This window comes from Saccopteryx leptura, chromosome 1 (genome assembly GCF_036850995.1).
Source record: "Saccopteryx leptura isolate mSacLep1 chromosome 1, mSacLep1_pri_phased_curated, whole genome shotgun sequence".
In the NCBI taxonomy this organism is placed as follows: domain Eukaryota; kingdom Metazoa; phylum Chordata; class Mammalia; order Chiroptera; family Emballonuridae; genus Saccopteryx; species Saccopteryx leptura.
In genome coordinates, this window is record NC_089503.1 from 294,111,476 (window position 1) to 294,127,098 (window position 15,623).

General features: G+C 39.7%; 1 protein-coding gene across 2 annotated transcripts in view; it reads right to left on the reverse strand.

Annotated features, from left to right (window-relative positions):
• HCFC2 (host cell factor C2) overlaps positions 1-15,623 on the reverse strand; it is a 48,888-nt gene that overhangs the window by 18,994 nt on the left and 14,271 nt on the right. For both annotated transcript variants that reach the window (XM_066356186.1, XM_066356196.1), the window contains exons 8-11: positions 7,906-8,073; positions 6,553-6,605; positions 2,591-2,768; positions 222-425 (exon numbers count right to left, since the gene is read on the reverse strand). In XM_066356186.1, the coding sequence (XP_066212283.1) occupies positions 222-425; positions 2,591-2,768; positions 6,553-6,605; positions 7,906-8,073 (603 nt within the window). The remainder of the gene's footprint in view (positions 1-221; positions 426-2,590; positions 2,769-6,552; positions 6,606-7,905; positions 8,074-15,623) is intronic.

Sequence of the window (15,623 nt, forward strand, 5' to 3'; positions counted from 1 at the left end):
TAATGATTTTAACTGAAATGCTTATATATGTTTATATATGACCCAACTCAAGGTGAAACACAAATCCAATCTAAAACAAGTCTGATGAATTCATAAAATATATATAAAGGTTCAAAATACAGTGCGTAAAACACATTTCATTTCCTACATAAAACAAGTAAGTTTGATAAATTTATATACAAAAATGGTTCAAAATACAGTATGTGAAACACATTTCAAACCTTCAGATTTGGTACTGAATGTTGTTAGTGAAGTTTCATCTTTAACAACTGCCCCATTTGTACTGGATGATTCAGTTTTAATGGTCTGCTGGGTTACCATAGTTTGTGCGCTGCAAACAGTACTGGATACAGAAGTTTCAGGCATTACTGTTCTTAAGTCCAGGCAACTACTTAGAACACCTACATTTGCTGAAGTGTGAGGACCTAAAATTAAAGAGAAAAGATCACTTATTAACATAATACTTGCAGCTAACTGTAGTGTCTTACAGTTCTCATCGTACAGTTCTTGGTATTTTCAATTTTAAAACTATAAACATAAGCACCACAAACATCATTTATATTAATTAACCATTAGGCATAAAATATTTAGAAAAATAAAGTGTATTATATCTATAACAGATGTCCAACTTCTCAGCTCCTTCTTCCATTCTAAACACTGAATCACTGCTCTCAAGCTCTACTAAATCATACGTCAAATGGCCTTGCCTCCAATTTTAGGGGGGAAAAAGGTTAACAGGCATGAATGCCATCAATTTTGTACCTTCTCCTACCATAAACAAGAATGATATTTATGATTATGCCCATCCTCTCTACCTTCTCTTTCATTTCAGGGGATGTGCGACCTCTCTCCAGAGGAAGTTTAATTCATCCTCCTGTGCACTTGGTCCCATTCTTCTCTCATATTTTGGGACCCTCTCATCAACCACTCCTCTCTCTTCAGAATTTACAGGTTCTTTTTCTTCAGTAGTTTTTGACCCTTAGTCCATGACATTATCAAGTCTCTCAAGCAAACAAACACTCACCATCCTAGGCCCCACAAGTCTCTTCCGGTTACTATCTCCTCTCGCTAATTCCCTTCAGAGCAGTCTCTACTTCCTGTAGCTTTCCAAATGTGGTTTTAAAAATACTATAGACTTTAATGAAATGGTTCCGGGAAATGTCAGTGATTTCTAAGGAATACTTTCCAATTTTCATTTACCTCACCTTTCTGTTATATAAACTATGCTGACCACATGCTCCTTTTTGAAGCTGTTTATTTCTATCATTTATATTCATTTATTCCACAATACTGAAGATTTACTACCTCCCAGACTTTGTGCTTGTTTCTATAATGGTGAAACAAAGCAGGCATGGTCCATACCTCATGAACTTAGAGTCATGTGGTAGAGAGAGACATATAATACATACACTTTCACAAACTGTGGTGTCCACTATAGAAGGGAAAAATGATACCAACCTTTTTAGTTATTTTCCTAACCTGCTCGGAACCCCTTTTCAATCTCTTTACCTACCTTCTCTTCTTCAAATGATTTTTTAAATTGCAGGTACTCCTAAGCCTTTTCTTTACGCCCTTTACATATTTTTCTCTGTGGTTTAACTATCATTAATAAATCATACACCTCTCAAAAACATGTTGTAGGCACTGTGCCACGCTCTGGGAATCTATCAGTGAACATGCCAGACAGAGTCCTTGGTCTGTGAAGCTTGCATTTTAGATACCCTTAATGTCTACATTTATACTTCCAGCCAAGAACTGCCTCCTAGACTCCAGCCCTAAGTATTGAACTGCTCATTAGAAATCTTTACCAATATGTCTGATCAGTGGTGGTGGAGTGGATAAAGTGTCGACCTGATATGCTGAGGTCCCAGGCTCAAGCTCCAAGATCACGGCTTGAGCGTAGGCTCACCAGCTTGAGCATAGGGTCACTGGCTTAAGTGTGGGATCACAGACATGATCCTATGGTCGCTGGCTTGAGCCCAGAGGTTGCTGGCTTGAAGCCCAAGGTCACTGGCCTGAACCCAAGGGGCCACTGGCTCGGCTTGAGCCCCCCAGTCAAGGCACATATGAGCAGCAATCAGTGAACAATTAACATGCCGCAACTATGAGCTGATGCTTCTCATCTCTCTCCCTTTCTGTCTGTCTGCCTCTCTCTCTCTCTCTAAAAAAAGAAATCTTTACCAATATGTTCTTCAAGTGCCTCAAACACAGTAAGTTCAAAGTTAAACCTATCTCTCAAATTTATTTTTGCTCTTATATTTCCTATCTTGATGAGGGATATCAGCATCCATTGAAGTCCAACCCAAGAAAGAAGAGTAATGGGATAGTGCCCCTGAACACACTGGCCAACTGCAAATGTCAGACAAGAGCTTCCTCATTTAAATTCCTTAGCTCTTAGCTACTCATTACTATTCAGGTAAGTGCTGGTTTGTTATCCTGGCATTCCACATCACTCGAACAAGGGTCATATGGTAGCTACATTATTATTTTGAAAATGAATCAAAACCATGCAACATTTACATTTTCAAAGACTCTAAAATTCCCCACCATTATTATAGTTTTAGCTCTACCTAAAATACTATCTGTTTACCTTCATTTTTCCTTAGTATATCCACCACATAATTATTATGATTAGAAGCATTAGCTGCCAGAGGTGAATGTAAAATGGCATTAGAATCAGTTGAAGCTTTAACATCTGGTTTGTTTTTCACTGAAGTTCCTTTCATTGCTGTATGCTCAGTTTTTGGACTGTTCATTGTATCACTGACCTATAAGAAATAGAATAGCTTATTATAGCAAGCAATGTTCAATTACATAGTAATGTTCAATTACAAAAAGAAGCAAAATAATTTACAACTTAATGATTTTGAAAATGAATTAACCAAAATAAAAATTAGTTTAAATTATATTCTTAATTTGTATAGGATTATATTTTTTATTTTATAACAGTTTAAGAAAACAATTTCTTTTCACTTAATCCTCCATTCTCAAAAGGCTAGTTCCAAAGGGAAAAGGGTGGGTATATTTTGAGAGGGAAAAAATCTACAATTTTATAAGTTGTAGTTAGTATTCAAGTATGGTAAATATGTGTGTGACACAAGAGACAAGAGCACAGCTACTAAGCTTAGCATTCTGGTCAAATATTCTTAACAAGGTCAGACATGTGTACTATAGATCTGGTGACTCCTAAAAGTAAAATCTCAGTTACATGGAACTTTCAAGCAAATGGATTATTCTGTCTAACTGAGTTTTCCATATAGATATCAAGATTTAATACACAGGCATATTAATATGCTTTACCATTAAAAAGTTTAGATGGGAATCATCCTAATTATATTTTGTCTTCTTAAACATACTATAAAGCAGTGGTCCCCAACCCCCGGGCCATGGACCAGTACCGGTCCGTGGGCCATTTGGTACCGGTCCGCAGAGAAAGAATAAATAACTTACATTATTTCTGTTTCATTTATATTTAAGTCTGAACGATGTTTTATTTTTAAAAAATGACCAGATTCCCTCTGTTACATCCGTCTAAGACTCACTCTTGACGCTTGTCTCGGTCACATGATACATTTATCCGTTCCACTCTAAAGGCTGGTCTGTGAAAATACTTTCTGACATTAAACCAGTCCATGGCCAAAAAAGGTTGGGGACCACTGCTATAAAGAACATATTTAAACTTTTTGCTATTTCAAGTCATTAATGTGAATATCAATTATTATACTGTAATACCAATAGGTCTACTGAACCATAAAAATGATCTGGCTTCCTTCAGATACCCCAATATTGCTGCTCTCCTTTCTAGTTACCTGTGTTTTGTTAGTTTTCTGTCTTCACCTTTACTGTCAATTATAACTATATTGTCAACTATAATTTTTCATAGCTCTCAGGAGGCTTGTCCATAACATGCCCTGTACTTCCTTCCCTTCTAATCAGTAGTGATGGAGCTAATCCTAATAAATGATGATGATAGCCACAACCATTAGGGAGCATTATACTATGTGACAGGCACTGTAATACAAATTTATAAAGTCTGTATTTCAATTAATCTTCACAGGAATTCTACAAATTGGATAATATGACCCCTATTATACAAAAAAAAAAAAAGAGAGAGAGACTGCCTGACCGGGCGGTGGCGCAGTGGATAGAGCATCAGACTGGGATGCAGAGGACTCAGGTTCGAGACCCCAAAGTCGCCAGCTTGAGCAAGGGCTCATCTGGTTTGAGCAAAAAGCTCACCAGCTTGAGCCCAAGCTCGCTGGCTTGAGCAAGGGGTTACTCGGTCTGCTGAAGGCCGGCAGTCATGGTGTATAAGAAAGCAATCAATGAATAATTAAGGTGTTGCAACGTGCAACGAACAACTAATGATTGATGCTTCTCATCTCTCCATTCCTGTCTGTCTGTCCCTGTCCTTCTCTCTGACTCTCTATTAAAAAAAAAAAAAAAAAAAAAAAGAGAGACTCCACTTAAATAATCTACCCACAATCAGGTAGCCAGTAATAATAGCAGAGCTAGAATTTGAACCTAGGTTTATTTCACTCCAAAGTTTCCATGTTATAGTGTCTCCAATGTGCTCTCTGCTTAAAAATCAGATACACAGTCTAACTAGAAGTAGGTAAAATGAGAATAAATAAGCCCTGAGAGTTCTGGTTAAACATAGTAGATTAATACATGTTTCAGGACATTATTCCAAAAACCCAACTCAAATAATCATAAAGGAATTTTTTTAAAAAGTATAATGGTACATACTGATAAGAAAAAAGAGAATGGGAGAAGAGACAACAGTGGGTAAGAAGATACAAAACACAAAAAGCTGAAAGCTAAGAGCCTATGAGTGGAAAGTCACTAAGAGGGAAGCCATTTGTGCCAAACAGCCCAGAAAAACTTGGGAATTGGAGGCATCATATTCTTTGGAGGTCGAGGTGCAGAGGACAACTAAACACCAGAAGACAGTCATAGGGAAGACTATTACAAAAACATGGCTATAGCCCCAGCTCAGCTCTTCCAGATACAAAATCAGGCAAATTCCTCTCTCCCATTCTAACTGAAGATGGGAAATAGGTAGAAAGGTTGAAATGTGAGGATCTGACCTGACCAGGTGGTGGTGCAGTGGATAGTTGACCTAGGATGCTGAGGACTCAGCTGGGAAACCCTGAGGTTGCCGGCTTTAGTGTGGGATCATAGACATGACTCTATGGTCTCTGGTTTGAACCCAAAGGTCGCTGGCTTGAAGCCCAAGGTTGCTGGCTTCAGCCCAAGGTTGCTGGCTTGAGCAAGGGGTCACTGGCTTGGCTAGAGCCCCCGGTTAAGGCACATATGAGAAAGCAATCAATGAACAACTAAAGTACCACAACTACGAGCTGATGCTTCTCATCTCTCTCCCTTCCTGTCTGTCTGCTTCTTTCTCTAAATAATAAAAAATAAATAAATAAATAAAGTGGCAAGCAAGCAAGCTGTGCCATAGGTAAGTATGTATATAAAAATCATTGAAAATACAGCATTTGGTACTATCCACAGTTTCAGGCATCCACTGAGGTTCTTGAAATACACCCCCCACAGACAAAGCGGAACTACTCTGTATGTTTGTACGCACACAGCCTATTAACATGGGCAACTAAGAAATAACTGAATGGGCTTTACTTGTTATATACCATTCCTGACATAATAAGCCTTTTCTGTTATTACAGGTCCTCTGCCATGTTCAAAATATGTGAGCCTATACCTACCTCATTTCCCTTGAAAAGAGTCTACTGTGAATGTAGAATGCAGTTTTGCAGATAAAAACTGTAAATCCTAGTAAGCTATTCATTAGTCTCCACAAATACCTACTGTGAAGCATTGCATAGACAAGAAATAACCTTACAAACACAGGCATTTAACTTAGCAACTCATATTCTTTGGTAAACAAAGTATATAGTAAGAAAATATATTATATATATATATATATATATATATTTTGGAAATACAACTTTAGAAATTTAAAATGTGTATGGTATTTAGAAATGTTAAAATATAGATATCAAGATCCTGTAAGTATAGGCCCTGGCCAGGTGGCTCAGTGGATAAAGCATCGATCGGTGTGCCAGAGGTCGTGGGTTCAAACCCTGGTCAGGGCACCAATGAGAAGTAATCAGTAAGTACACAACTAAATTGAACCATTAAGTGAAATGATGAGTTGATGCTTCTCTCCCCCCCCCTTTTACATCAATGAAAAAATTAAAGAAACTGTAAGTATAAATAATGGATTACCTCTGATGCTACGGTAATGAGGCTAGACTTCAGTCTTCTGGCCAGGGGTTTTTAATTCTGGCTAGTCACAATGATCTATGGAGCTTTCTTTAAAAACAGAGCTACCTGGGCAACATCCTACAGATTCTGCTACTACTAGATCTGGGGAAAGGGCTGGGAAACTGTGTTTGTGTTTTTAATCTCAGAGGTGATTTTGAGAGGGTTGAGAGCTCCTGTCCTCAGGTGATACGCTAACAGTATGAAATAAGAAATGGGACTATGACCATAAACATTCATTTATCATCCTAAATTTTTTTAACTTACACTGTTAGGAACGATGCTATTACTGTCTTGTCTGTGAGGGTCCATCCTGACTCCTGTAAGAATGAGAAAGTTCAGACTGTATACGTATACTCTAAATTAGCTTCAATAATAAGATATTTTACAATAAAAAGAATTTAAAGTTACATGTTAAAAGTTAAAAAGTAGTATCTTTATCAAATTTCATCTGTTTTCTTAATAGTTTGTTTAATAATTGACTGAAATCCTTTCTGGAAAAACATATGAAATTTAATTTGCTTTTACTTTCCAAGGGCCTGTTAAAAATATTTTTGAGGCCCTGGCCGGTTGGCTCAGTGGTAGAGTGTCAGCCTGGCGTGCAGGAGTCCCGGGTTCGATTCCCGGCCATGGCACACAGGAGAAGCGCCCATCTGCTTCTCCACTCCTCCCCCTCTCCTTCCTCTCTGTCTCTCTCTTCCCCTCCCGCAGCCAAGGCTCCATTGGAGCAAAGATGGCCTGGGCACTGAGGATGGCTCTATGGCCTCTGCCTCAGGCGCTAGAATGGCTCTGGTTGCAACAGAGTGACGCCCCAAATGGGCAGAGCATCGCCCCCTGGTGGGCATGCCGGGTGGATCCCGGTCTGGCATATGTGGGAGTCTGTCTGACTGCCTCCCTGTTTCCAACTTCAGAAAAATACAAAAAATATATTTTTTTTTTGAAAAAAAAAGCCAAAATATTTATGAAAGCTAACTGAAGTCATCTCTTGAAGTCAAGTAGCTTGTTAAATTAACAAAGTCCATCAATGCCTGGCCTGTGGTGGCAGAGTGGATAGAGTGCCAACCTGGAACACTGAGGTCACTGGTTTAAAACCCTGGGCTTGCCCAGTCAAGGCACATACAACAAGAAAGCAATGAACAACTAAAGTGAAGCAACTATGTGTTGATACTTCTTATTCACTGCCCCTCTCTCTCCTCTCTGTAAAATCAATAAATAAAATCTTTAAAAACAAGACCATCAAAATGAACTGCAGAAGAAAAGTCTACCCTTCATATCTATGTGTTCTACTATATAATTGTAAAACAGTCAAGTTTCCGAGTTGAAATACAACATATTTGATTTACCAGGCCTATAAAATTTCTTAATCCAGGCCTATTCATAGGCTTCTCTACAATATTTTAATTTTTATTTATTAATTTTAGTGAGAGAGGAAGGGGTGGGGGGAGAGAGAGACATGAACACCTATCTGTTCCTGTATGTGTCCTGACCAGGGATCCAACCAGCAACCTCTGCATTTTGGGATGATGCTCTAATCAACCGAGCCATCCAGCCAGGGCAATGCAGTATCTTTAAAAAAACAACACAGGAGCATACATGTGTTAAGTGTGAAAATGATGTTACCTTGCACATTTGGTGCTGCTGAAGCATCAGATGGTGCAGCCTGGTATGGCAAGTCGGTATTCAGTTGCAAAAGATAGCCCTCCACTGTAGGTACTTCATCCCATTTGACATTAAAGGAGTTGGTAGTGGCTTTGATCAGCTGTACTTGTGATGGTGCTGCTGGTTTCTCTAAAGAACAATATTGATATTGATATGATAAGCTTCAAATGTATCAATAGTTTGCCTACAAAGTTTGTGTGGACCAGGAGCTCTGAAACTGTCAGCAATGAATATTTCATCTGTTTACCAAGAGGTAGAAAATTTACTCAGATAAACATACTGATGGTAAGTCAAATGAAAATAGTTTGGGGTTCTGATTCTATTTATTTAATTCCTTATGTAAATAAATGTATAAATAATCTAGTTTCAAGCTATTTGAGCCATCAGAGTCAGAAAAAATGTTCAATCCTAGAAGTGGGGGCAGGACAAGGCAACCAAGTATTATGTAGTTATAGCTATATAACTTACCTTTCTCTAAGTTCTAATTTTATGAGCCAATTTTTAGCCAACAGTATACATGTTAGAAATACTGTTAATGCTAGGTGATTTGGATACAATATGTTAGAAAAATGTAACTCCTCTGAAGTTAATACCTTCTTATCAAAACTTGTACTACCCAAGACAGGTAATTATTTGGTGTAAAATATTACCAACGAGGCCCTGGCCGGTTGGCTCAGTGGTAGAGCGTCGGCCTGGCGTGCAGAAGTCCCAGGTTTGATTCCCGGCCAGGGCACACAGGAGAGGCGCCCATCTGCTTCTCCACCCCTCCCCCTCTCCTTCCTCTCTGTCTCTCTCTTCCCCTCCCACAGCCGAGGCTCCATTGGAGCAAAGGTGGCCCGGGCGCTGGGGATGGCTCCTTGGCCTCTGCCCCAGGTGCTAGAGTGGCTCTGGTCGCAACAGAGTGACGCCGGGAGGGTCAGAGCATCGCCCCCTGGTGGGAAGAGCGTCGCCCTCTGGTGGGCGTGCCGGGTGGATCCCGGTCGGGCGCATGTGGGAGTCTGTCTGACTGTCTCTCCCTGTTTCTAGCTTCAGAAAAATACAAAAAAAAAAAAAAAAAAAATACCAACGTTTCCAAAACAAATAACAATCACAGACTGTTAGAACTAGAAAAAGGGACCTAAGATTATGTCTATGATATCCCTTTCTTCTTTTAGTTTACCTGCCAAACCACAGAACTCACAATTCCCAAGGCAGTATATCACATCTTTGCACAGTTAAATAAGAAAATTTATTCTTCTAGCCTGACTGGTGGTGGTGCTGTGCATAAAGTGTTGACCTGGGATACTGAGGTCACAGGTTAGAAACCCTGAGGTCGCTGGCTTGAGCACGGACTCACCAGCTTGAGTGCAGGGTCGCCAGCTTGAGTGTGAGATCATTGACATGATCCCATGGTCGTTGGCTTGAGCAAGGGGTCATTGGTTCAGCTTGGGCTCTCTGGTCAAGGCATGTATGAGAAGCAATCAATGAACAACTCAAGTGTCATAACTATAAATTGATGCTTCTCATGTCTCTCCCTTTCTCTCTGTCTCTCTCTTGAAAAAAAAAGAAAATTTATTTTTCTAGTGAACTGAAATCTATAAATGACCATTTAATCCTTATAGAACACTTCTAATATCTATCTTTTTGTATCTTTTAGAGTAGGGGTCAGAAAAACTATGGCTCATATTTTTGTAAATAAAGTTTTACTGAAACAAAGGTATGCTCATTCATTTATGTATTGTCTACGGCAGGGGTCCCCAAACTTTTTACAGAGGGGGCCAGTTCACTGTCCCTCAGACCGTTGGAGGGCCGGACTATAAAACAACTATGAACAAATCCCTATGCACACTGCACATATCTTATTTTAAAGTAAAAAAACAAAACGGGAACAAATACAGTATTTAAAATAAAGAACAAGTAAATTTAAATCAACAAACTGACCAGTATTTCAATGGGAACTATGCTCCTCTCACTGACCACCAATGAAAGAGGTGCCCCTTCCGGAAGTGCAGCGGGGGCCGGATAAATGGCCTCAGGGGGCCGCATGTGGCCCGCGGGCCGTAGTTTGGGGACCCCTGGTCTACGGCTTCTTTCACGCTAAAACAGCAGAGTTGAGTAGTTATAATAGAGACCATAGAGCCTGAAAAACCTAAAATATTTACTACCTGGCCTTTACAGAAAAAAATTTGATGGGCCTGTTTTGGAAGATAATTAAGGTTAGTTCCTTCAACTATAAATTCTTCCATGATCCTATTCACAATGCAGTTTATGTTACTCAAACTAAGGCAACCTACACCTGAACAAAAGTAGACAATAAGGAAAGTCCAGAAGGTACACTGCCCATATGATAGAAGTTACATGGAGAGAGAATGGAGAAAGCAGTAGGGTACAAATCATGAAATAAATTGAGAAAATTCCCAGAACTGAAGAATATTAGTTTCCAGACTGAAAGGGCCTACTGAGTACTCAACACACAACAGGCACATCATCCTGAAAATTAAGAGCAAGGCAGGGGGATGAAGGAAAAAATCCTATAAACTGTCAGGAGTGAGGGGAAAGGTCATTTAGAGGACCAAAAATCAGAAGTTGTTTAGATTTCTCAACAAAAAAACACTAGAAGGCTGAATATAATATAACGACTTTTCAAAATTCTTAAGGGTAATAACTTCTAAAAAAGAGTTCTATTTCCATGCAAACCGCCAATTAAGTGGTAAGGTAGATTAAACATATTTTCAAACAATGCAAGATCTCAAAATAAATTTGTCACCTATGCACCCTTTTTCTGGGATGTGCTCCATAAAAAATGAGGAAGTAAATTAAGAGAGTGAAAAATATGGGATCCAGGAAACAGGGAGTCCGGCACAAGTGAGAGGAAAACATATGTCCAGGAGGATGATGAAGGGAGACTCCTAGATGATAGCTGTGCTCCACTTGTGGAGGGCAAGCATCCCAGACTGGAGCAGAAGTCTCTTCAAGTTGATGAAATTTGACAGAACATCTGATGCATCTAACCATAATGAGATGAGAGAAAATTTAAGCAAATGACAGAGTATAGATTGAGTTAGTGGTAAATTCATACAAATCTAAAACAAATAAAAGTGACAATTATTAACCCATGGAAAATTAAAGATGGTACAAGGAAGATATTCATAATATTCTATATGGCTCACCTATGAACAGTGTTTATATAGTCATAATGCAAACACTGAATATTCATCTAAGAGAATTATGGTATACTTATATTGAGAGAATAGGAGGTAGGGAATGGTGGAAAGAGATAACTTCCATAATAGAAAGCAAGCTTACTGTGCCTAAACTGAAAAAAAATCAAAGTAACAATACATATATTTATGTTATATGTAGATGTGAACATAAATATCAAAATAATGGTTTAAAGGAGTTAAAGAAAGATGCTTGTGAAGAAAGGAAAATGGGAGAGTGGGAGCAATAGAGTACTATTCATAAAAAGCCTATGAAACTATACTACTCGTTTAATATGAGCAAATGCACAAAGTTTAAAAGTGAAAAAAGGCAAGATGAAGAGTCCTCAGTCCCTATCTACAAAATTGATCATAACTTATCAAAAGGAAAAGCAAATGACCCTTATGATAGTGACCATGATTACTTTTTTTTTTAAGTGAGAAGAGGGGAAATAGAAAAACAGCCTCCCATATGTGCCCTAACCGGGATCCCCCTTGCAACCTCGTCTGGGCCTGATGTTCGAATCAATTGAGGCTATCCTCAGCATGTTAGGCCAATGCCTGGACCAACTGAGCTATCCTCAGTGCCCGGGGCCAATGTTCAAACCAATTGAGCCACTGGCTGCCGGAGGAGAAGAGAGAGAAAAGGGGGAAAGAAAGGGGAAGAGAAGTACACGGTTGCTTCTCGTGTGTGTCCTAATGAGATAGAACCTGGGACATCCACATTCCAGGCTGATACACTGTCCACTGAACCAACTAGTCAGGGCCATGATTACTTTTAGATAAGTATTTGTGTCTAATGCCTTTTACAGAAAGATTTATGGACAACCTGGCCATTCAGAGCCAATGTCTTTTATTCTTTTAAAAGTCACAGACTAAAAACAGAGCCCTTAGAGAATCCACTTAAAGTGACATATTTGCTACTGAGCAAAATTATACAGTATGTGAACATTTTTCTTTCAATCTCAGAGACTGAAGCTTATCCTTGGACTTCAGTGAATAATTCTCAATTTCAAAGATGAAGTAAGTTGGATTGTCTCTATTTTTCTCCTGCTTGCTAGTATGTGCTTCTTTCATAGTCTCTTTGTTCCATTTATTATTTTTTCAATTACCTTACTTTTAAAATTAAACTGTTTTCCCCTGGTCGGTTGGTTCAGAGGTAGTGTGTTGGCCTGGCATGTGGAAGTCCCGGATTCGATTCCCAGCCAGGGCACACAGGAGAAGCACCCATCTGCTTCTCTACCCTTCCCTCTCTCCTTCCTTTCTTTCTCTCTCTTCCCCTCCCACAGCCAAGGCTCCACTGGAGCAAAGTTGGCCTGGGCACTGAGGATGGCTCCATGGCCTCCGCTTCAGGTGCTAGAATTGCTCCAGTTGCAATGGGGCAGTGCCCGAGATAGACAGACCATCACCCTCTAGTGGGCATGCTGAGTGGATCCTGGTCAGGCACAGGTAAGAGTCTGTTTCTCTGCCTCTATGCTTCTCACTTCAGAAAAATACAAAAAAAAATTAAAAAATAAACCGTTTTGCCTGATCAGATGGTGGCACAGTGGGTAGAGCATCAGCCTGGGACGCTGAGAACCCAGATTCAAAATCCCAAAGTCGCCAGCTTGAGTGCAGGCTCATCCAGCTTGAGCGTGGGCTCACTGTATTGGGTGCGGGGTCACTGGCTTGAGCATGGGATCATAGACATGACCCCATAGTCAATGGCTTGAAGCCTAGGGTCACTGGCTTGAGAAAGCAATCAATGAACAAAACTGAGGTGTTGCAACTACGAGTTGATCCTTCTCATCTCTCTCCCTTCCTGCTTGTCTGTACCTGTCTGTACCCCTACACACACTCAAAAACAAAAAATAGAATTAAACTGTTTTTACATTACCAAAGTAATGAATACTACTGTAGAAATACAGATAAGAGAGAAAACCTTTTATGAAAATGTATAATCTCACCCTTTAAGTACTTTGGTACACAGTGTACAGTATATCCTTCAAGATTTCTGTTTATACACTTAAAAAGAATTGGAATCATAGGTATGTTTTATCATCTGCTTTTCTCATATAATACATATTACATGTCCAGATCTGATTTCTCTATTGGCCTCCAGACTTCTTTATTCACTAAACTTCCTACTTGATCTTTTTATTACATAGTCTTAGCATGGTCAAATAGAACTCAATTTCCCCCGTAAGCCTGTTTTCTCATCCATCTTCCCCATCTCAGTAAATGGAAATAACACCAAACTGTTCATGCTGAAAATTTCATCCTCCACATCTCCCCTTTGTCACCTGTCATGGCCAATTCATCAGTGAGTTCTGTCAACAAGAACTCCAAAATATATTCCGAATGTATCCATGTCTCCGTATCTACACTATCACCACCATAGTCTAAGACAGGGGTCCCCAAACTACGGCACGCGGGCCGCATTCAGCCCCCTGAGGCCGTTTATCTGGCCCCCGCCACACTTCCAGAAGGGGCACCTCTTTCATTGGTGGTCAGTGAGAGGAGCACAGGATGTGGATGCTGTATGTGGTGGCGTCGCTCACGTACAGTACTACTTCCAGTGACGCGGGATGCACGTGTCACGGCTCTGGAAGCTCGTCATAACACTTGTTACAGCTAGCAGTGACAAATATGGAACCGGACATTGACCATCTCATTAGCCAAAAGCAGGCCCATAGTTCCCACTGAAATAGTGGTCAGTTTGTTGATTTAAATTTACTTGTTCTTTATTTTAAATATTGTGTTTGTTCTCTTTTTCGACCTGGAACACTGAGGTTGCTGGTTTGAAATCCTGGGCTTGCCTGGTCAAGGCACATATGGGAGTTGATGCTTCCTGCTCCTCCCCTTTCTCTTTCTCTCTCTTTCTCTCTCTCTCTCTCCCCCCCTCTCTAAAAATCAATAAATAAAATTTTTAAAAATTAAAAAAAAATTAAGATATGTGCAGTGTGTATAGGGATTTGTTCATAGTTTTTTTTTATAGTCCAGCCCTCCAATGGTCTGAGGGACAGTGAACTGGCCCCATGTAAAAAGTTTGGGGATCCCTGGTCTAAGACTTTCTGACTACTGCAAAAACCTCCTAACTTGTCTTCCATTTGTGTACTTTTGACCCCTTTATTTTCCACACAACTGTAGTGACCATTACAAAATGTTCCATAGTCCATGGCATGTCTCTCCTTCAAACTAAAACAATTTAAACTCTATTATGATTATGATGTTCAAGGCCCTACACGATATGCCCTATGGTCACGGCTAACCTCCATTCCTACACTGTTCACTTTTCTTTTTGTGCGTGTGTGTACATGTGACAGAGGCAGAGTCAGAGAGAGGCAGAGAGAGAGGGACGGTTAAGGACCGACAGGAAGGGAGAGAGATGAGAAGCATCAATTCTTTGTTGCAGCTCCCTAGTTGTTCATTGATTGCTTTCTCATACATATGTGCCTTGACTGGGGGGCTACAGCAGACATGACCCCTTGCTCAAGCCAGTGACCTTGGGCTCAAGCTGGTGAGCCTTGCTCAAACCAGATGAGCTCAAGCTCAAGCTGGTGACTTTGGGGTTTCGAATGTGGGTCCTCCACGTCCCAGCTCGACGCTCTCCACTGCACTATTGCCTGGTCAGGCTGCACTGTTCACTTTTCCTCAGCTCTAACCTGTCCTCAGATTGCCAAGTGTCCCCATGTCAGGGCCTCTGTAACTTGCTGTTCACTCAATCCTCTTGCAGTTTTCCTCCAGCTTCTAAAGGGATAGGTGTCTTCTCACCATTCGGACTACATTTCAAATGCCACCTCATCCTTTTTCTAAGGACCTATTCTAAAGTAGCCACTATCTCATTGTTTTTTCTTATTGTGTTCACATGCTGACCAGAGAATGAACTTATTTTACATTAATTAACAGTTAATTTGTTTAATTATTTTCCGTTATCTCCCTACTCTCACACTCTCTTAGACTGTAAGTTCTCTGAAAGCAGGGATATTATCAGTCTTTTCCACTGCTATGTTATCAGCATTTAGAACAATTCCGGGTACACAGCTCTCAATAAGTATTTATTTAAAAAATGGATGTGAACTCCATATTTAAAAAAATTGGGGTATTATAATACATTTTTAAAAAATCTATTTTGGAATCATTTTAGATTTATAGTAAAAAATGCAAAGAGTTCCCATATACCCTTCATTCTGTTTCACCCTAATGCTATCACATCTGTTAAAACTAAAAATTAACACAGAAGTAACTATTAACTAAACTACAGATTATTCATTCAGATTTTACCAGTTTTTCAATTAATGTCTTTTCTGTTACAGGATCCAATCTAGGGTACCATCATGTATTTAGTCATCATGTCTCCTTACTCTCCTCCAATTTGTGACTATTTCTCAGTTTTTCCTTGTTCTTCACCACTTTGAAAATTTGAATAGTATTGTTCACATAATCTGTAGAATATCTAGAATGTCCCTGAATTTGGGTTTGTCTGATATGTTCTCATAATTACAGTGGGATAATGGATTT